The sequence below is a fragment of the Microplitis demolitor genome, chromosome 9 (genome assembly GCF_026212275.2).
Source record: "Microplitis demolitor isolate Queensland-Clemson2020A chromosome 9, iyMicDemo2.1a, whole genome shotgun sequence".
In the NCBI taxonomy this organism is placed as follows: Eukaryota; Metazoa; Arthropoda; class Insecta; order Hymenoptera; family Braconidae; genus Microplitis; species Microplitis demolitor.
In genome coordinates this window covers 12,452,277-12,475,529 of record NC_068553.1, presented here as the reverse complement: position 1 = coordinate 12,475,529, position 23,253 = coordinate 12,452,277, and the positions used below count along the sequence as shown (strand labels likewise).

The 23,253-nt window shown below is 32.0% G+C and overlaps 1 protein-coding gene across 11 annotated transcripts in view; it reads left to right on the top strand.

Moving 5' to 3' along the window:
* LOC103577800 (zinc finger protein 271) overlaps positions 1–23,253 on the top strand; it is a 124,570-nt gene that overhangs the window by 1,614 nt on the left and 99,703 nt on the right. For 5 of the 11 annotated variants that reach the window (XM_053742064.1, XM_014441799.2, XM_053742065.1 and 2 more), the window contains exons 3-7: positions 9,650–9,806; positions 9,900–10,127; positions 10,205–10,347; positions 10,703–11,352; positions 14,073–14,193. In XM_053742064.1, the coding sequence (XP_053598039.1) occupies positions 9,650–9,806; positions 9,900–10,127; positions 10,205–10,347; positions 10,703–11,352; positions 14,073–14,145 (1,251 nt within the window). In that variant the 3' untranslated portion in view covers positions 14,146–14,193. The remainder of the gene's footprint in view (positions 1–9,649; positions 9,807–9,899; positions 10,128–10,204; positions 10,348–10,702; positions 11,353–14,072; positions 14,194–23,253) is intronic. The other 6 variants (XR_008404312.1, XR_008404311.1, XR_008404313.1 and 3 more) reach the window with 2 other exon arrangements.

Genomic DNA, 23,253 nt, shown 5'->3' with positions numbered 1-23,253 from the left:
AGATTTTTTAAAAATGTAGCTATTACATTTGTTCTCATGGCCGATTTTTCAGAGAAGGTTGCCTGTTTAAAATAATTAGTCGAGTAGGTTTCAAAAATACTATTAATTCATAGGTGTACTAACTGCGAATACTCACTTTGCTGGGTTATATTTTGGTGATGCATTTATTTATGCGCTAAATTTTTTGGACAATGCAGAAAATTTCGAAAACTATCTGATAGGTTCTAAAGTATTCGAACGTCGAACATCACTTCAAATTAACTCTGTTCCTTTTAGAATACTCATTGATCGGGTTGTTCCGACTATTTTCGTGCAATTTACGACTTGGAAATATGTTTTCTAATTATAATATTTTTAAAATTTTTAAAACAATTCAAAGCATTCTATATCAATAAAATGACTTTGACGTAATTTAATATATTTACATTTGGGGCATTCCACGCCAAATCGGACGGTTTCAAAAATTGATTTTTGTGACAGACACTTGAAATCTACGACATTCAGCGCCTATAGCCGGCAGCTAAAAATATTAGATAAGATACAGCTGGTAAAAAAGATACCTAATCGTTCTAATAGTGACGTCATCATCAGATTAAAAAATATTTTTTGGTTACATGTGCAATAGCAAACGACCAAAAAATATCGAAGTAACTTAACGAACCATCTTGTGACAAAATTTATTATCATTTTAATTCGTCCACTTACCGACTTCTCTCTAATTTTTAACAAATACTGAAAACAATCTTACCAAATAAATAAACGCGAATTTATAACCTGACATTTATAGGCACTAAATGTAGTAAATTTCAAATATCTGTCACAAAAACTAATGTATTTATCTAATACAATCGAGTCTAAGACGCTCGTGTGTTGGTACCCTCGCCCTCGGCTCGGGCATCAATCTTCACACTCGCGTCTTAAACACGATCGCACTCGATAGATAAACTACTATTTTCCGATTTTCTTAAATTTTTGGTATTTTTTAGTACCCCTCAGAAGAGGCTTTCTGGTAAACTTTTAGATTTTTTTGATCAATGGTTCAAAAAGTATCGAATTTTCAAAAAAAGAGCTCTTTTTATGGTTTTTTGGTTATAACTTTCGTAATAATGGTCGAAATTCAATGGTTTTCTTTTCAAAATTTTCGTTTTTAGATGGCCTTTACAGAAAAAAATACAAAACAAATATATGAAATGTTTTAAATCGAGATATTTGAATTTTTAGTTTTCGGCCGTGTTTTTAAAACGAGATTTATCCTTCGGTTTTTTCGATAATCTTCCATCTTAAACTTCTATCCATTCTGCAACTTTTAAACCCGGTCCGATAGTGGGCCTTCTATAATTACTATTTTTTTTTTCGATTTTCAAAAATTGAAAAAATTTTTTTCTCGCTATAAATTATTATCAGTACCGATTTTTGACACTACACGTGTTTTTCTTGCATATTATAAATTGATTCCGATATTTTTTTGCTCTGAGTAGAGATTTAAAAGCAATAAGTTAATGCTATTTATGAGCAGTTATAATAAATGTTTTTATTTATTAAGAAGCAACTATTTCGAAGCAAAAGAAACATTAGATTTGCTACAAACTTTTTTAATTATTTCCGTGTTCATTCGAAAATTTTACATCAACGATTGTTTCATGAACTAGAGTACTCCTTAGTGAATATAGCTCCTTCGCTTTTTCGAATAATTATATGGAATTTTTGAGCTCCGGTAATGGTCTTAGCTATGTTGTATAGCAAATCTAATGTTTCTTTTGCTTCGAAATAGTTGCTTCTTAATAAATAAAAACATTTATGATAACTGCTCATAAATAGCATTAACTTTTACTTACTGCTTTTAAATCCCTGTTCTGAACAAAAATATATAGGAATCAATTTATAATATGCAAGAAAAACAAGTGTAAAATGTCAAAAATCGGTACTGATAATAATTTATAGCGAGAAAAAAATTTTTTCAATTTTTGAAAATCGAAAAAAAAATAGTAATTATGGAAGGCTCACTACCGGTCCGGGCTTAAAAGTTCCAGAATGGATAGAAGTTTAAGAAAATTTTCAAGAAAATTGAATGATACATCTTTTTTGAAAAACACGGTTGAAAACTTGAAGTTAAAAAATCTCGATTAAAAACATTTCCTATATTTGTTTTGTACTTCATTCTGTAAGAGCCATCTCATTTTGAAGAAAAGCCATTGAACTTCGACCATTATTACGAAAGTTATGATCTAAAAACCATAAAAAGAGCGGTTTTATTAAAAATTCGATATTTTTTGAACCATTGATCAAAAAAATCTCAAAATTTACCGCTTTTTTGATGGTTTTTAGATCATAACTTTCGTAATAATGGTCGAAGTTCAATGGCTTTTCTTCAAAATGAGATGGCCCTTACAGAATGAAGTACAAAACAAATATAGGAAATGTTTTTAATCGAGATTTTTTAACTTTAAGTTTTCAACCGTGTTTTTCAAAAAAGATGTATCATTCACTTTTCTTGAAAATTTTCTTAAACTTCTATCCATTCTGGAACTTTTTAAGCCCGGACCGGTAGTGGGCCTTCCATAATTACTATTTTTTTTTCGATTTTCAAAAATTGAAAAAATTTTTTTCTCGCTATAAATTATTATCAGTACCGATTTTTGACATTTTACACTTGTTTTTCTTGCATATTATAAATTGATTCCTATATATTTTTGTTCTGAGTAGGGATTTAAAAGCAGTAAGTAAAAGTTAATGCTATTTATGAGCAGTTATCATAAATGTTTTTATTTATTAAGAAGCAACTATTTCGAAGCAAAAGAAACATTAAATTTGCTATACAACATAGCTAAGACCATTACCGTAGCTCAAAAAATCCATATAATTATTTGAAAAAGCGAAGGAGCTATATTTACTAAGGAGTACTCTAGTCAAGAGACCTTTTTTGTAGAGCATGAAATTCCCTTCAAAAATATGTATCTTGACCAGAAATAATTTTAATATTTCTAGTAGTTACAAAAATCCAAAATAAAAGTAAAGAATTTAATAAACAAATCAATATTTAAGGCACGGTTACAAGGAAACGGCTCGTTTTATGGCAATTTACTAGGAGTGATTTTTTGTAGGGAATTTAATTTCCTTTAAGAATGTGCATTGCTCAAATTTTTCAGATAGATGATTTACGAGTTTTGGGTAAAAAATGAAATTTCTGTCAAAAAATGAACATTTGCAACGATACACCTCTCAATATCAATATTAAGGGCTTTAACTTGCAAAATAATTTTTTTTGGTCATCAGGAATAATATTTTCACAGTATCGAAAGAAAAAAAAAATAGTCGATTTTTTTGGCCCAGTCTAATATATATATATATATTAAATTTCCATAAGAGATTCGAAAAAAAGAACAGTCAGTTTTTTTGAGTCGCCCTAATGTATATATATATATATATATATATATATATATATATATATATATATATATATATATATATATATATATATATATATATATATATATAGATATATAAGTAATATGTCCCACTTTCGGACATATTTACGCTTGCAATTCTTATCGGATCCCAATTAAATTTCCCACACTTATTCTAATTGATCTGATGTAATTTGATCAAGTTCGAAGATGGGGTGAATCCGTTAATTAGTTTAGAAGCTATGGCTGTTCGAAATTTCCACGATTCTTCGAAAAAATCGTTTCAATTCATTTTAAAGTTCATATAACTTTAAAGCTAATACGTATAGACAATCTCCGTAGAAAGTATGTTAAAGCTTTTCTGATAAGTTTTAATTTATGACCTTAAACTTTAGTTTTGACCATTTCTTTCAATAATTTGATAGCATTGAAAGTTTGGACAGAATCAAAAAAATTTCAAAATATAGTTTTCATTTCTGATAAATTATGCATTTTCCATTGTAATCCAATTCTATCAGTTATATTTTGTTGTAAATAAAATAATCAGTAAATTTTAAAGATGGGCTAAATCGGTCGATTAATTAAGAAGTTATGGCTGTTTAAAATTTTTACGATTTTTTGAAAAAATCAGTTTTTATTCGCTGTTAGTGCGTATAACTTTCAAACTTAAACTCATAGACGAATTATGCAAAAATAATCTTAACACTTGTTTAGTAAGCTTTGATTTCCGTTCTTAAAATCAAAGTAATGACTATTTCTTCCTATAATTTGATAGCCTGGAAAGTTTAGACATAATCAAGAAATTCAGAAAATATGATTTTTATTCCTGAAAACTTATTCATTTCTCATTACAATCCAGCTCCATCAATTATTTTTTATTGTGAACCTTCAACTATAAAGGTTTATTGAACTTTAAAAACTAAGATTTTAGACAGTTTTTACCTAATGTATATTAAAGCTGACTTGATAAGCTCGGGTTTCGTACCTTAAACTTGGCATATTTACTATAATTTATAATAGTTTCAAAGCTTTGAAAATTTTGTAAATTATCGCAATTAACATCCTTCTTGGTTGTAACTCTTAATATCTTAGACATTACACGTTACCATCTATTTTCGTTAAATTCTTATTGTCACTCATTAAATTAGCTTTTATATCTCAAAATAAAAGGAATTTTTTATATCATCAGAGCGAAATTTTGAGTTTGTGAAAGTCGTCTTTCAACTTAGTGCTTAAATATCACTCAAACGGTTGAGTTTATCAAAAAAATCTAAGAGACCTTTTTTGTAGAGCGGTAAATTTCCGACAAAAATTATCTAATGCCTGAGTATGTATCTGTTTGCTGAAGAGGTATAGAATTTTAATCGAAAAACATTAATTTTTAAATCTATCCACTTTGAGCTTCGATATCACTAAAAAAATGTTTGGATTTACGAAAAAAGTGTAAAAAACCTTTTTCTGAAGAGCGATAAATTTCCTACAAGAAAGTTCATAGCGCTTAAATTTGTGTCTATGTGTTAGAGAGTAATAAAATTTCAAACAAAAACGCCAATTTTTTTAAACAAATCATACTTTGACCTTTAATTGCATTCAAATGGTTGGATTCACGAAAAAAAAATAAGAGTCCTCTTTTGAAGAGCGGTAAATTTCCTACAACATTATGTATTTTCAGTTAAAAAAAATCTGGGCGTCGGTTGACCCTGCGGGCCAGCCCCAAAACTTCCCGCTGTTTTTGACCTCAAAGAGCTCGAAAACATTAGTGTAGATATATTTTTGAGCTCTTCGAGCTCGAAAATGATATCACATGCAATTGTTTTTTTACGATCTTTTCAAGTTCTAACAAGTTACCTGTTATGCTGAAGTTTGAAAATTTAAGAATCGAAAATCATCAATGAAGCGGTTTTTAAAATTTAGTTCCTGATTTTGTTCAGTAAAATAAGTGTATTGAGGCAGAAATCAATGTCGGGGATCAAAATCAAGATTTAAATAAATTTTGACTCATGTAAGAAACAATAAAATATGAAATATCCGATAAAAATATTAAAAACTACGTTTTATCGACTTTTTCGTTGATAATATGATTTAAACTAAAAACCAAGTTCGATGACATTATATGATCGAAAGAAACCATAAAAAAGATGACTTGGTATGATATCAGGCACATTTTAGTACATTATATTATGATTTATCCGGAAAAAATAACATAAAATGTTATTTTTTTAACTTTTCAACGCCGATATCTTTTGAACTAATCAATCGATTTTGATAGTTTACGTAGCAATCGGCGCGTTTTATTGAGTTCTAGAACTGATTAAAATTTGAAATCGATCGCGTCAGTCGTTTCGAAAATATTTAGAAAAAACTGTTTTTCACCATTTCTTTCTCCCGCGATAACTCTCGAATGAATTATCCGATTTTGATGTTTGAGGTGGCAATCGACGCGTTTTATTGAGTACTAGAGCTGCTTAGATTTTGAACTCGATCGTATAAGTCGTTTTTGAGAAATCAATAAAAAACTAAAAAAAAATTTTTTTTTTTTTCGTAATTCGCAAATATTTTCGAGTCTATTCGATCAAATAATCTGAAATTTTCAGGAAAGTTGATGGCCAACAAGCTCTTTCGATTGCCACCTCAACCATCCAAATCGATTCATTAGTTCAAAAGTTACGAAGAGTTCACACACACACACACACACACACACACACACACACACACACACACACACACACACACACACACACACACACACACACTCGGACACACACATACATACACACACTCGAACATCATTCTAAAAATAGTCAGAATAGCTTCCTAGGACCTCAAAACGTCGACATCTGATGAAAACTCGATTTTCGAAAATCGGGGTGAAAACAATAACTTCCCGAAATTTTTGAAAATCGTCGATTTTCTTAGCGGGAAGTTAAAAATTATATTCAATTATATATAATTATGTATAATTATCTATGAAAAATGGCCCTATATAATTATATATAACTATACATTTATATGTATATATAATTATATATAGTTCTATATAATTATATATAATTATGTAGAACTATATATAATCAAATTTCTATACAATGTATTAAATAAATTGAGAATTTTTGTATAGTAGAGGCTATACTTTTTATTTAAATAATTTCCTTTTGAAAGTTCAAGTTGAATTTCTAAGAAAAATTATTCATGGAAACATTGATAATGAATACTTTTGTCATTATGTAATATAGGATGTACTATATTAACATCAAAAAATGTACTTATCACTCTGTCAAATAACGGAGACGTGCCCGAGCCAGAATCGTCTCAAGTTTGGAATTTAACAGTTCTGAAATAAGTTTCTTATTAGGGACACTACAAATGGTGGGCGCGATCTCGTGACGAGCACCGAACTACTTCCGCTGCTGCTTATAGCACCGGTGATTTCCCTCTCCTACATGTATATATATTAGGGTGTCCCAAAAAAAAATTATATATTTTGTTTTCAACTTCCCGCTAAAAAAATCGATAATTTTCAAAAATTTCGGGAATTTATTGTGTTCACCCCGATTTGCGAAAGTTGAAATTTCATCAGATGTCGACGTTTTGAGGTCTTAGGAAGATATTCTGACTGTTTTTAGAATGATGTCCGAGTGCCTGTACATATGTATGTATATACGTGTACATGTGTGTGCGTGTGTGTGTGACCGGTTTATAACTTTTTAACTAATGAACTGATTTGGATGGTTAAGGCGGCAATCGAAAAAGCTTATTGGCCATCAACTTTCCTGAAAATTTCAGATAATTTGATCCATTAGAGTCGAAAATATTGACGAATGACGAAAAAAAAAATTTTTTTTTTTAGTTTTTTAGCGATTTCTCAGAAACGACGTGAACGATCAACTTCCAAATCTAATCAGCTCTATAATTTGATAAAACGTATCGATTGCCACCTTAGACATGTCAATCGGTTAATTTGTTCGAGAGATATCGCGGGAGAAAGAAATGGTAAAAAACAGCCCTGTATAAAAATATTGATTGAAAAGAATTAAAAATGATGTAATTTGAATTCTTTTCAATAATTTCAATTCTTTTGTTTGTATATACAGTTATACAGTTTGCATGGAGTGACTGCTTCTCAATTCTTTTCAAGCAGTATTTTTTAACCAGGGAGTTATTTGCGAATATCTTTGAGAAAACGTAACCAAACAATCCCCAAATCTGAACAGTCCTCTTACTCAATAAAATGCGTCAATTGAGGTCTCAACTATCGAAATCTGTTAATTCGTTAACTAGATATCGTGATAGAAAAAAATGCTAAAAAACAAGTTTATCCCAATATCTTCGAAATGGCTGAACCGATCGGTTTCAAATTTCCATCAGCTCTAGAATTCAATAAAACCCGCCATTTGCTACCTTAAACGTCAAAATCCGCTAATTTATTCAAAAGATATTGGCATTGAAAAGTGATAAAAATAGCATTTCATCATCATATAATTATATGATCGAGCGAGCCCGCCGAAGGCGGGCGATGCTCGATCGTAATTATATTGATTGTTTCGTTCGAAGAGATCACATTGTAATACTGTTTCGTATGCCAATTGTCACCATAAAGTTAATATCTAGAAGCCGTGAAAAATTGAGCTTGATCGGTCAAGTGCGTTCGAAGATATTCCAAAAATAAAATTTTTTCAAAAATGTTTTTTTTAGATAACTTTGAATGTGCTCAATGGATCGATTCCAACATCTAATCAGCTCTAAAACTTTATAAGCCACGTCGAATGCCACCTCAACCATCAAAATCAGTTTATTCGTTCAAGAGAAACCGTTGTCAAAAGAATTAAAAAAAAAACTTTTTTTTTAGTGTTTTTGTAATTTCTCAAAAACGACTCGATAAATCAATTTCAAAATTTGATTTGCTCTAGAACTCAATAAAACGCGTCGATTTCCACCTCAACCGTCTCAATTGGTCAATTCGTTCGAGAGATATTTTTGGAGAAAAAATGGTAAAAAAACCTTATTTTTTGAAAACAAAGGCATACAAAAGTATTTTTGAGCTCGAAGAGCTTAAAGTAATATTTAATTATTATTAATAACTCATTTTCTGAGGCTCACTAATATATTTCGTCATAAATACTCTGTAAGCTCTACAGGTAATCAGTTTGATTTTATGATTGCTACTTAACGCGTAATTATCTTTACTAAATATTTTATATTTTCTAATGATTTGTTTTGTTGATGGATTATAAAATATTTAGTTAAAGCAATCAAATATATAATTGGCAATGGGTAATCAAATCATTTTGGTGTCGTAACTAAAATTTAGTTATCAGAAGAAAATTTTTTTCTCAGAGTAATAAGACTTCATTTACAACAAATAATAAATCTAAGATATAATATTGCAAGTAAATTGCCAGTAATGAAATATAATGCAAGTACATTGTTCGTAATAAATAAAATTGCAAGTGAATTGCCAGTATTTTATAATAATTAATAAATGGTACGTCTTAGTAGTAATTTATCCAGGATCGAAGTGTCCGATCGACGCCGCAGGGTTTTCGGTCTAAAATTCGACTCACTCCCCACTCCCTTTATGGTCAGGCGTCTTTTGAACCTCATGTCATGTGATCATGGCACATGAGAAACTATACTTTGGGTTGATAACGAGACGGGCGAAAATATATCGCAAGGCGGAGGACTATTAAGACAAGCGTATTGTCTTAACACACACACACACACACACGCGCGCGTGCATCATCCAGAAAATGGTCAGAATATCTTTCTAGGATCTCAAAATATCGGCATCTGGTGAAATCTCGATTTTCGAAAATCGGAGTGAAAACAATAACTTCCCGAATTTTTGAAAGCTTACAATTTTTTTAGCGGGACATTAAAAAAGGTGAGGCCTCCCTCATAGCGCGATGGACGAAAAGTTATCAAACATCAATCACAAAATATCGGGCCCAAAACTATCTATATGAATTAAGTTATGTTATTTCGCTTTTCACATAATTTTTCATATTTGTATTAACCTAAATATTTTATAATTGGACAGTATTGAAAAACTTAATTCGAAGAATTCATTTAAATTAATAGATTTTATGCTTAATTCCCATTTTTTCATATTTAATATAAATTGAATTTTAATTTTTCTTTGTAATGAAATTCTTACGCTTTATGAATTCGTTGTATCATGAAATAGTAATTAGTTCTTTGGTGTTTTCAATTAAATTCCAATTACTTCTCTAAAATTTTTATTATAGAATCATTATGAACCAGTTAAACAAGAATCAAGGATAGGACAAGCAACAAACACTAATATAACGATTTCTGTATCAGAAACTGCCCAAAATGTAGAAAATTCTAGTATTGAAGAATTTAGTGAGCCAGAAGATTTAATGGAAGGGATTCGAGGAGTTGGTATGAAAGTCTTAGTTTCAAATCATTTCAATTTTTTTATATATTCTAACGTCAATTTGTTCTTATTATTAAATTTTTCTGAATACTTTTTAGTTGAAGAAACTGGAGCACGTATTGATGACGATACAGAAACAAGTCCTTTAACTGAAGTTAACCACAGTTCAACTTTGTGGTCTATAGCAACGAGTATTACCGAAACTATATCTCATGACCTTAACGATTCATCGACAGTTAATCAGCAAGACTTGCAAAATAGAGTTGATACAGAAGTTACTGATAATATCAAAAAAAAAAAAATTAACAAAACACGTAAAACTCAAAGTAAGTAGTGAATTGAAGAGTACAAATTTTGTTGTTTTTAATAATTATCGGCTCTTATAATTTTTTAATATTTACAGATAATGAAATGATATGTCCGCAATGTGATAGGTCATTTCATCATAAAAATAGTCTTGTGTACCATATGAGATCTCATAGTGGTGAACGTCCACATCAGTGTGAAATTTGTGGCAAAAGTTTTTTCGCTGCTAGTGCTTTAAAAGTGAGTAGAACATCTATTAAATAGATGATTTATTATCCATAATCAATTAATATTATATTGATCACTAATCATGTAAGAATCACAGTTCTAGACTTTATGCCTGTAAACGATTTTGTTGTAGCTTTTAAGAGTGGTTTTAGATGGATTTTTCAAGAATCTATCTGTTGTCAGAAGGTTTTCATGTCAAAACGTGAAGACGATTATATTATTTAATTCACTGACTCAATTAAGTAATCATAGAAAAAACTCAAAAAAGTATTTTTATTAGCTAAAACACGTAGATCCTTGATTTTGCATGATTATCTTATATTCAAATTTGTTTATCTTCAAGAATATAAAATATTATTTTAAATAGGTTCACAAACGCTTACATAGTGGTGACAAACCTTACAAATGTGAAGACTGTGGTCGTCATTTCCGTCAGTGGGGAGATTTAAAATATCATTCCATGAGTATTCATTCGGAACAACGTCAGTTTCAGTGTGAATATTGTGGTAAAGATTTTGCACGAAAATACTCATTAATTGTCCATCGCCGAATTCATACAGGCGAAAAAAATTATCGTTGTGAATATTGTAATAAAACATTCCGAGCTAGTAGTTATTTACAAAATCATCGGCGTATTCATACAGGTGAAAAACCTCATCCCTGCACTGTGTGTGGAAAACCATTTCGCGTACGTAGCGATATGAAACGCCACTTGCACACTCATACTAAAAGTCGATCAGAGCGACCCATCAATCGTACCGGGACCGGTAAAATAATAATAAATGAAAAAGATAAAAGTGCAGTTCAGTCAAGAACATTAATTCAAGACCTAGTTCAAGAATTAAAACTTGAGTCACCAAATAGCATTGTTGAAATTGTATCAGCGGACGATAATCCTGAAAGTATTTTACCTCATGAAGGTGGTTCTCAAAATCTAGAATATAATGTCACAGATTCCACTGACGCAAACTCTGATCGTGATCCACTTGAAGCGGTTGACAGAACATCTGATACTTTGTAAGTAATTTTTATATTCAAAAATTATTAAATTTGGTTTAAATATTATTTTCTTAACCCTTCGTCGGTCGCGGAATGAGCGTGGCGCTGCTTTTTTTACATTATATTTTTTTTCTCAAATTTACTTGAATTAGTAGCTTTTAAAGAAATTTGATTCTTTCTTAAAATTATTTTAAAAATTTTAACGCTTTTAACAAGCATAAAAACACTTGGAAAATATTTATAAATTTTAATATTCGAGGCCGAGTATGAGAGAGCGGTGTTCCACCGCCCTGGTCGAGTAAATATCCGAGTCGTTTTCAAAGTGCGCTGTTGCCAAGTTTCTTTACCGCCACGATTTTAGCCTGTTATACCACATGTGAAATAGGTATAACTATATTGAAGTGAAGTGATTGTTCAGGTTAATTTTTGCTTTCATTTTTTATTTACAATTTAATTGTTATTTATTATTAATAAACTCATGCCATAAATTAAAGGAACAAAAAAATTTTAGAAATTTTTTAGTGATTTTTGCAAGGCTGTAACTTCGTGAAAAATAATCGTATTGAAAAATAAAAAAAAGCATTTAGTAGCTTGAAATCTCTAGCTTCAACTCATTTTCATCAATTTTTTTAGACCTCCAGCCATTGCGCAAACATGAGAAATGCCGCGAGACAAAAAATTTCTACATTTTTTCTTTTCTTTCAGAGAGCCCACGGGCTGCAAAGATTTTTTTTCAGCTAAACCAATGCATAGTTCGGTTAGCAAATTTAATCAGCTTTAATTAAAATTTTTTTTGAGTTTCGTACGATAACTTGTCGCTGAGATATCAACCTTCAAACGAAAACGATTCTTTTGGGTTTGATCATCGATATTTCGTGTACCAATGATCGCACAGTAAATTGAAGAGCGGCGTTAAAAACTTGAATAAATTCCCTTCAAAACCCTCCCGACATTTAAAAAAAAAAAATTTTTTTTGATTTTAACATCCATTTGAAGTAAATACAAAAAAATGACTTTTTTTGGTTTCTTAGTAAATCGACCGCTATTCTACAAATATCGTTAAAAAACATAATGTTGCCAGGGTCTTTTTTAGTTTAATGTATCCCCAATAACCCTGCAAATTTTTAAATTGATCCATCGAGCTGTTTTTTGGGGTGGATTGATCAAAGTTTTTCAAAACAATTAAAGGAACAAAAAATAATTTTTTTCCGACTTATCGTAAACAAAATCGTGACAAAAAAAAAAATTTCCAAAAAATCTCGATAAAAAAAAAATTTCGAACACTATAAAACAAGTTGCAATTTTTTGGAATTTTTTTTTTTTGTTATTTCCTTGCATTTGCTGAGTAACCAACGCAACAATTTACGATAAGTCGGAAAAAAATTATTTTTTCATTTTGATTATGATTACACAATTAAAGGAACAAAACTTGTTCCTTTAATTGTTTTGAAAAACTTTGATCAATCCACCCCAAAAAACGGCTCGATGGATCAATTTAAAAATTTTTAGGGTTATTGGGGATACATTAAACTAAAAAAGACCCTGGCAACACTTTTTTTTTCAACGATATTTGTAGAATAGCGGTCGATTTACTAAAAAACCAAAAAAAGTCATTTTTTTGTATTTACTTCAAATGGATGTTAAAATTAAAAAAAATTTTTTTTTTTTTTAAATATCGGGAGGGTTTTGAAGGGAATTTATTCAAGTTTTTAACGCCGCTCTTCAATTTACTGTGCGATCATTGGTACACGAAATATCGATGATCAAACCCAAAAGAATCGTTTTCGTTTGAAGGTTGATATCTCAGCGACAAGTTATCGTACGAAACTCAAAAAAAATTTTAATTAAAGCTGATTAAATTTGCTAACCGAACTATGCATTGGTTTAGCTGAAAAAAAATCTTTGCAGCCCGTGGGCTCTCTGAAAGAAAAGAAAAAATGTAGAAATTTTTTGTCTCGCGGCATTTCTCATGTTTGCGCAATGGCTGGAGGTCTAAAAAAATTGATGAAAATGAGTTGAAGCTAGAGATTTCAAGCTACTAAATGCTTTTTTTTATTTTTCAATACGATTATTTTTCACGAAGTTACAGCCTTGCAAAAATCACTAAAAAATTTCTAAAATTTTTTTGTTCCTTTAATTTATGGAATGAGTGTAATTATATTCAAATAAAATTAATATTAACAATTTTCTTAGTAAAAAAAAAAATTTAATTCCGGGTAAGCGTACAAAATTCGCAGTTTGAGATTTGGCGTCACCGTGTTTAATTTAACACGGCGGCGCGACGCTTACCATGCGACCTAACTCGGATGGGAAATGCATGCGACCGACGAAGGGTTAATAATCGTATTTGTCCGGGGCCGGTCATAAGACCCATATGCAATTCGAGGTTGATGGAAAAGCTAAGGTAAAATATAAATATGATTGTTAAAATTTGCAAAAATGGTGTGTTTTGTTTAAACAATCGTTTCTGAAGAAAATTTTGAAATCAATAATAAAAATAGTATATTACACACCTAGGGCAGTAAAGTAAGAAATGTCTCAGATCACATGTAATTGATCGGCTCCACCTTGGCCAACAATTACATGTGATCTGAGGCTTTCTTACTTTACCACCCTAGAAGTATAATATACTATATTTTTTTGAGTAATATTGGTTGTTTTAAGACAAAAATAATGAGTTTTTTTACTAAACTGATTGGTTTTCAAGTTATGAATTTTTTTTTAATTATTTCTGTGAGGGCGTCAATAGGTATCATGGCGACGATGATTCCCAAACTACCGCTCATGCGTACTAACATGCACGTTGTCTGATACTTAGTGAACAAGTAATCATACAAATTACTTGTTCCCATTATTTATGTAAGTAATATTTATTTTTAACCAAATAAGATGATAACTCTCAAAAAAATTAAATTTGGCTATGAAATGTTTTATACTATTATAGGGTAAAAGCACTAGTAACCAGCCTCAAACCAGTAGCCACTTCATGTTAAATTATATCCATATATATTTTGAACCAATGCTAAAGTATATGACTGGCTAGCTACTGGTTAGGAGCTGGGTACTAGTGTTCTTTCCCTATATGCAAATAATTAAGCAATATAATGTTTTTAAATTAGTAATACTGGTTTTAGAATTAACGTTCAGAATTTAATAAAACTTGACTTACTAGTACATTATAAGATTATGAACTAGTTAAATTTTTGAAGGTCTACAGAGAACTAAAAAAAAGATATTAATAGTAAAAAAGGCCATTCAGCAACCGAAATAAAAGGCTCATTACTCACTCCATCGATCTAATAAGTTAATTTCGTGCATGCATATCTTGTGATACATATTAGTGTGTAGTCATCCCGATAAAAAAAATTCTTATATGATCATATATATTAGACTGGGCCAAAAAAGACAACGATTTTTGTTTTTACGATACTGTGAAAATATTAATCATCATGACAAAAAACTATCGTGTAAGTTTGAGCCCTTAATATTAATATTAAGAAGTGTATCATCGCAATTTTTTACTTTTTTTTAATGGGCGGGTTTTTATCTTATAACTCTCAAGTTTCTAGTTTTCAGATCTGGACTTCAATTTTTTTTTATCATGCACGGTTCCGAAGTAATCTTAAGAAAACCGACGAAAAAAAAATTTTCAAAATTTTTGCTCGTGTTTCAACAAATCTATGGGCTTCAATAAATTTTTTTGGATAATTTGACTTTATGACTCTTTTAGGAAATTTTATGCCCTTTAATTTGGTGGCCTAAAAAAGTTTCTGCGACGATTTGGCGCCGACTTATCATTGATCAAAGCAAAAAAGTCCATTTTAGCTTTGATAATCAATAACTCCGGACGTATTTTTCGTACAGAGAATGGAAGCAGGGTTTTGAAAACTGGAAAACATTCTCTGTAAGATAAAACTAGTGACTTTTGATAAAAAAATTTTTTTTAAAGTGATAATGTTTATTAAAAAACAGCTAAAATTCTCATAATTAAGGATATTCCGAAATCTTGCTATAACTTTGGATATAACAGATGAACAAAGGATATCGTCGTTTTTTTTTCAACCTCAAAGAGTCGTGAAAAAACCCTGATAATTTTAAAGCGCTATGATTTTTCTTTCTTAGTGTCCCGAAGCTTTAAATTTATCGATTTTTCCAAAAATCACCATAATTGGTAGTTTCTTGGTTTTTGTTCATTTTTTCGATTTCAAAATGTTTTTTTCACCAATAATCGTGATATTTCGATCAAAAAGATGGACTATAACGGTGACCTTTGGCTACTTCGTGTCCAGTAGCCACTAACCACAGTTAAATAATTTCCCGATTCAATAATCAATTATTAATTATAAATATAAATTTTAATTATTATATTGCTGGTTCTGGAACGCGGGCAATAGATCTCAGGGATGGGTCGACTCGTTTTGACTGGACACGTGGCTGAAATTTAACTTATTCTAAAGACACTGGTGATGAAAGTAATTTTATTTAGAGAATTAATTCAATTATTATATATATAATAAATTTTATTTAACCAAATTCCCAAATATTTACAAAATTCCCCTTTATATAAATTAAATTTCTTCTATAGATAAATAAGTGTCTAGTGACAACGAAATAAATTTATTTACACGTAATTATTTAATGGACACGGGAAATAAAATAATAATTATTCACGCTAGATTGACGTTGAAGAGAGATATAAATAGTAATAAATTTATTATAAATCTTATCTGGATTTTATTGAGTGCGACGTACTGCAGGTATCGGGCGTCGCTGCATGGTGAGTTCCTCAGTGGAGCTCCTCTTCCGGTTCCTGGGCTGTTGATAGACTTGGTGCTTGACACTCTGGCAAATCACTTCACGAAAAAAAAAAACTTAACGAATTTTTGGTTTTCGTAAACCACTTTGTAACGAAATCAATCACTAAGATGAATTAAGAAATCCCTTGCAGAACAATAGATTGACTTAAGCACGACTGACTAGCCGAGTACTTGAACTTGAGTGTCATCTCCGATAGATTTGTCTCAAGTCTCAACCTCCGATGACCCCTACCTAATTATGCGCATATGACCGATTTACGGTCACCTGCTGCGCGAAGTCATCCCTCGTGGTCTAACGCCTAACTCAGCCAAACTCAGCAATCAGGCTGTAATGAGATAGAGAGAGAAAGACCAAAATTCAAACAGAGACAGTGAGAGAGCCGCACTCTCACGTCGTATACCAACGCTGCCCGGTTATAGGACTATCGAAAAAAATTGGAAAGAAAAAAAAAAAAATTCAATTTTTTTTTTTTTTTTTTTTTTTTTCAAATTTTTTTTTTGTTGTGTCCGCAATGATCTATCATCGTCAAAAAAAATTCCTCAATTATGGAAAATAGAAAAGTGCAATACGGACGAGGATAACCCCGTACTGGACCACACTGTATTAAAATTAGAGAGAGATCTTATTCTAAACTTATCAGGAAGGTTGTTATTAATTAATTAAGTAAATATCTGAAATTAAGACATGAAACTATGGTATTTATTCAAACGAAGTCGTTTTACAAAGAAATAATGAGAAGGTGAACAATAACCAAAATGACTGATGAAACTGACTCGACTTGACTTTATTAAATTAATACTGACTCGACTAAATTATAACGACTCAATTACTCAAATATTATTTGACAAATAAAATAATTAACCCGACAATAATTAAACGACTCGACTTATTCCAACAAATCTCCAATCCAAACCAGTCCTTTCTTCCACCGATCCTTTTCTTCCATGACCAAAAAACCTCCAACTAATTCCTTCCAAGTCCATCAATCCATTTCAAACCTTTACAAATCCACCAGGTCCAATCCACAATAATTATTATATAATTATGAATAATTTAAATAAAACTTAATTAACAAGTAAGAAATAAGCTTTCACCTGAAGTGGGCTTATATGCTCTTGGCCCATTATAAGTATAAAATATCAGCACGTGTAGTAGTAGTGGTAGATGGTAGTTGTAGTGAAAACCAAGATAGTAATGGTAGTCGTGGTAGGCACGTCCGTCTACGGCGGTTGCTGCGAGCGAAGAGCCCGACAGCTCATCGTCTCTGAGCCTCGTACCTCTCTACTCAGGTTGACCAACCCCTAAAACCAAACGTCGAAAACTCGACCGTAGCGACTCCGACGCATCAGTGACTGTATTTGCTTCAATATTGACAGTTGTTGGAGAAGGAAGGCGGATCTTTTGGTGCGAGTCGAAATTAAATTTAAATTAAAATGCGAGAGCATTCCACCCCGTTACAACCAAATATGGAAATTTAAAGTCGAACAGCTTTTAAAACGTGAAGGAACATGGAAAGCGGTATCAGGAACGAGACCCACTGCTGGAGAGGAAGCTATAAATACTGTGGTACTATCTGTCTTCTTGTAGAAGACGCACAAATCTCACATATCAGAGACAAGACAACAGCCAAAAGTGCTTGTGACGCACTTAAAGCGTATCACGAAAAGGCAAGTGGCATTAAAAAGTTTACATTGACTGTGGATTTGTTACAGTTAAAATCCCAAGATGAAGAGGACCTAGAAAAACACTTAGCTAAGACTCAAAAGCTGACAGATAATTTGTTGTCACTCGGGGACGGGACGCAGTGGAATTTGGTCCTGGGATCCTCATGCATAGCATGTCCGCGTCATATCATACCCTTATATCCGTCATAGCGTCTAAACCGGAAGAGGAATTGACTATGGATATAGTCAAGGCCACTTTGCTCGGGGAGTACAAGTGGCGTAAATGTTCAAACAGCTCCGAAGAACATAATACTGCGCTAAAAGTGACTATGAATAAAAGAAACAATGCCTATATTGAGTGTTTCTTTTGCCACGAAACCGGTCATGTGAAACAGGAGTGCCCAAAGTATTTAGACTGGAGAAAAAAATTGAAGAAAAATCAAAAGGAAGGAAGGAAAAGAGAAAGAGCTAGGGCCACACTGCAGGAAGACTCGGAAAGTGGGGAAGACAGCAGCAGCAGTACAGAGATTACTCAATCAAGCCTACGTTGCTACAAAACAACAAACAAAAACGAGCTGGTTTTTAGATTCGGCAGCAAGCAGTCACATAACCAATGACATAATTTTCTTTGAAAACATAAATAGATCGTATTCGTCAAATGTGCATGTGGCGAATGGTCGCTCATGCAAAGTTTAAGCCATAGGGAGCGGGAGAATAGAATGCCTCACTAGCTCTGGAAAATCAAAGTCCTAACTGTAAACAAGGTATTATACATACCAGACTTTGATTGTAACTTATTATCTATCGGTGTACTTGATAAACTCGGTTTTAAGCTTGAGATTAAAAATAACAAAATGCTAATTCACGATTCTAAAAAAACTGAAGTAGCTGTTGGAGACAGTTTAGGTTAAGTATACAGATTAAGAATTCCTGATGTAGCATTCGCTGTTGTTCCACATCATTTGGATAATTGTATACATAGACGGCACTCCAGGTTCGGGCATAGACACCAAGGTAATAAAACAATTACTAACAAATAACTTAGTAGATGGCTTAAAAATTGATAATTGTGAAATTAAACAGTCCTGTAAGCCCTGCATAAAGGGGAAGTTAAGCAAAAAGCCATTTCCAAAGATGTCAATGTCATACACTAATCATCCGTTGGAGCTTTTTCATACCGATCTTTGTGGATCAATGCCCACACAAACACCAGGAGGAAGAAAGTATATAATGACAGTTATCGATGACTTTAGTCGTTATACATACATACTTTTACTAAGAGAAAAATCGCAAGCGTCTCAAGCTATCAAAGACTATAGAATTTTGTATTACTCAATTCAACAGAAAACCAAAGACCTTCAGGTCAGATCTTGTCGGTGAATATTTAAATCAGGACCTGAAGAAACATTTTCAACAACACGGAATAGAGTTCCAACACACTGTTCCGTACACACCAGAACAAAACGGTGTTGTTGAGCGTAAAAATCGATATATAATTGAAGCCGTGAGAACTATGCTCATTGACGCAAGCCTGCCAAACAAATATTGGGGAGAAGCCGCTCTTACAGCTGTCTACGTACAAAATCGTTTGCCAATTAAATGAAAGATCGCTACTTCTTATGAACTGTTTTTCAACAAGAAACCGAATGTCTGTCACCTGAAAGAATTTGGATCTCGAGCATTAGTTCACATTCCAAAGCAATTGAGGAATAAGCTCAATGTGAAAGCTCGCGACTGTATTTTTGTCGGTTATCCTCAAAACCCAAAAGGTTTGGGCTATTGGAGGTTTTGACGGGCAAAGTCATAGTAAGCAGAAACGAAAAGTTTCTGGAAGGACTCCGCACTGAAGGACGATCCATGGACGAAGAAGAATTCACATTCATCCCCGAAAAAAAATTTAAATCATGCGAAGACAGAGAAGAATTGGTAAACATACCCATCAAAACAAAATTTCAGAGCCAGAAAAGAGTCACAAAACCGTTGACAAACGTGGAAAAGTGAACACCCTAGGAGAAGCCTTTGAAATTCCTGAAATATCAATAATACAAGATGAAAACATGGAAGTACATAAGAATCAATTCACTCAAAGAGAATAGTCAGCAACATATCAAAATGGCGAAGAACCGACGACTATCGAATAGGCATTAAACGGACCATACGTTGAAGAATGGAAAATAGCGGTTTTGGAAGGACTTCAATCACTATGAGAAAATGAAACCTTGGATCTCGAGCCAATCTCGAAAACAAAAAGGACATAGGCTGTAAATGGGTTTTCAAAGTAAAGAAAACTCCTGATGGTACACCGGATCGTTTTAAAGCCAGACTAGTGGCTCAAGGATTTTCACAAAAATTTGGAGTGGATTGCGAAGAAGTTTTTGCTCCAGTAGTAAAACCAAGCACTATTAGAATGGTACTAGCTATCGCTGAAAAGCAGAAGTTGACAGTCAAACACTGGGACGTAAAAACGGCATATTTAAACGGAAAACTCGGTGAGGTCATATACATGAAACAACCACCAGGTTTTGAAGACAAAGTTAGGTCAGACTGGGGTTGTAGACTCAACAAATCAATTTATGGTTTAAAACAGGCAGCAAGAATGTGAAACGGTGAATTAAACACTATACTGACAAAACGTGGCTTTGAACGCTGCCAGAGTGATCCCTGTCTTTACAAACATGGAAAAAACACAATTATTTTCCTAGTAGTACACGTAGACGACATACTAGCAGCCAGTTCATCAGAAAAACAGATAGATGGCATATTTGCACTACTTAATAAAACCTTTAAAATGGTCGATATGGGAGATGTCAAATGTTATGTTGGGTTTGAAATTTCACGAAATGTTGACAGCGAATTTATGATCAGTTAAGAGCATTATATTGAAAAAATTTTGACGCTCACAAGACTAGATCTCGCAATAACATCCAAGTATCCCATAGATGTAGACTATGAGAAAAATAGACTATCGGCACCAGAAGAACCAAACGAACACTATAGCGATCTAATTGGGTCCCTACGGTACTTGCCGACTCACACCAGGCCAGACATCTCAGCGCCTGTCGCCCTTTTAGCCCAACATATTAAAGACACAAAAAAAATTGACTGAAATGAGTTACAGCGAGTAGTAAGATACCTAAAACTGAAAAAAAAAAATACAAACTAAAATTGAGCGACCACAAATACGACCCCCAAAATCTATTTGGATACCCAGACGCGAACTAGGTAGAAAAAAATCCAGTTCCGGCTACATTTTAAAATTTCTCAGCGGCACCATAAGCTAGGTCAGCAAGAAACAACGATGCGTCTCAATATCGTCGACGGAGGCTGAAATCGTGGCATTGTTCGAATCATTGAAAGAGTGCATCTGGCTTCGAAGAATACTAGAATTTCTGAACAAAGCACAAAAACAACCAACTATTATCTATTAAGAAAACCAGGCCTGCATTGCAAATATTCAAAATCAAGATTTATGTCCAAGAAGCAAACACATCGACACACAATATTTCAATACAAGAGACCTGGAATCAAAGGGAATAATAAAAATTATTTATGTCCGATCTGAGAAGAATATCGGCGATATCCTAAAGAAGCCATTGGGACCCTAGAATTACTTCAAATAATAGGTTACCAATATGATTAAGAATAACTTGACACACGCATACAATTGAGGGAAACTGTTGGAGTCAATAGCATGCATATGTACATACACTATACTCCGTACTATTGCTCATTGCTCATTATGTATGCTTAGATTTCAGTTTGTAACAATATACGGTAGCGTGTAGACGCTAATTGTAATGCTTCAGGAGTAAAGGTATTTACTTATCATACCAATAACTATATCCGATTCCCTATATCCGAACAAAAGCTCATTAGTTGACATGTCATAAAATTCAGAACGAGCAAAAACAAGTTCTTCGAATTGTATCAAACTTTGACATCGGATATCTTGTGAATGGTTGAATTTATGCAAAAATCATAAAAGACTTTTTTTTGTAGATCAGTGAATTTGCTACAAAATGTTTAAGAGGAGATTTTTTGTATCTTGATTTCGTCGGAAGTTATGTATTTTAACCATGTTACTAAGTGAAAAAAGAAAATTATCGAAAGCCACCTCTAAATATCACTATTAAGAGCTCAAATTTGAACTGTCACCATATTTTAAGATACCCTTTCGATTTTTCAATGTTCATAAAAAAAAAAAAAATAGTCCCCTAATTTGAAACAGTCTAATATATATATATATATATATATATATATATGTATATATATATATATATATATATATATATATATATGTATATATATATATATATATATATTTATATTTATTTATATACATATATATATATATATATATAAATTTTTTAATGGATGGTATTTTTGAATCCTACTCAACCAATCATAATAGGTTGTGACAAAATTCCTTGAAAAATCGACCATGAGGATAAATACAATAGCTAGATTTTAGAAAAATCTACCTAAAAATGTCTGCTTTTATCGTTGCTCCTTATGGGAAATCAGAGAGTTTCTTTTATTTCACTAAACGTGACGTTCAGATTTCAATGAAAGTGGTATCAACGGAAAGAAAAAAATGTTTAAAACTTTTTGGCTAATAATTTGTACAATAGATGTTGGCGCAATAGATTTGAGCGCATGTTATCATATTTTGACTGAAACAGAGTTACTGTAAGCATATTTCTATTTATTTTGCTCTTACGTGACGTTCAAAAATATAAATACTATGATAGTCAAATTACATAAAACACACATTTTACAATTGTGATATCGATAGTACTACCTTAAATTAATTGAATATTTTTTTATTATTTTCTGAACTAAAAATAAAACTAAAAGTAAATCAATATGTAATATGAGATGTTCTAATAAACTTTTTATTTACTTCAAATAATTATAAATAATAATAATTGATCAGTCGTGTCACGACACTCATACAGTGCAGACGTGTATTACTACAGTAACTCGAGTTTGAGGTTATGTACTGTGGCACGTGTTTCACGTGATTAATTAATTGAGATTAGTAAATAAATTTTATTAATGAGCATAAGAAGTAAAACAAAAGCTAGTGGAGGCTCCAGAGGGGGCTCCACATTATGGAAAACCCTAAAGTTATTGATAACCAAAGTGACATGCCCCTTCAAGGTAACCTAAACAGTCAACGTACACAGGTCAATCCAAACAACAGAACTTGTTCAACAACAAGATACCGAAATACTCATGTTCTCCAAACTAATACTACAAATGTACCCTAAATCCAACAGAACCCAATGAAAAATATGTCGAGATATGCCAGTGTGGCAAATTGAGTTTTCCCTAAAAAAGAACAAGCGATTGTCCTGGACGCCATTGAAGGTATTGATTTAAAAGACTACATTCTAGCCATTGCTACCTTATCATCTCCTACAGCTATAATATT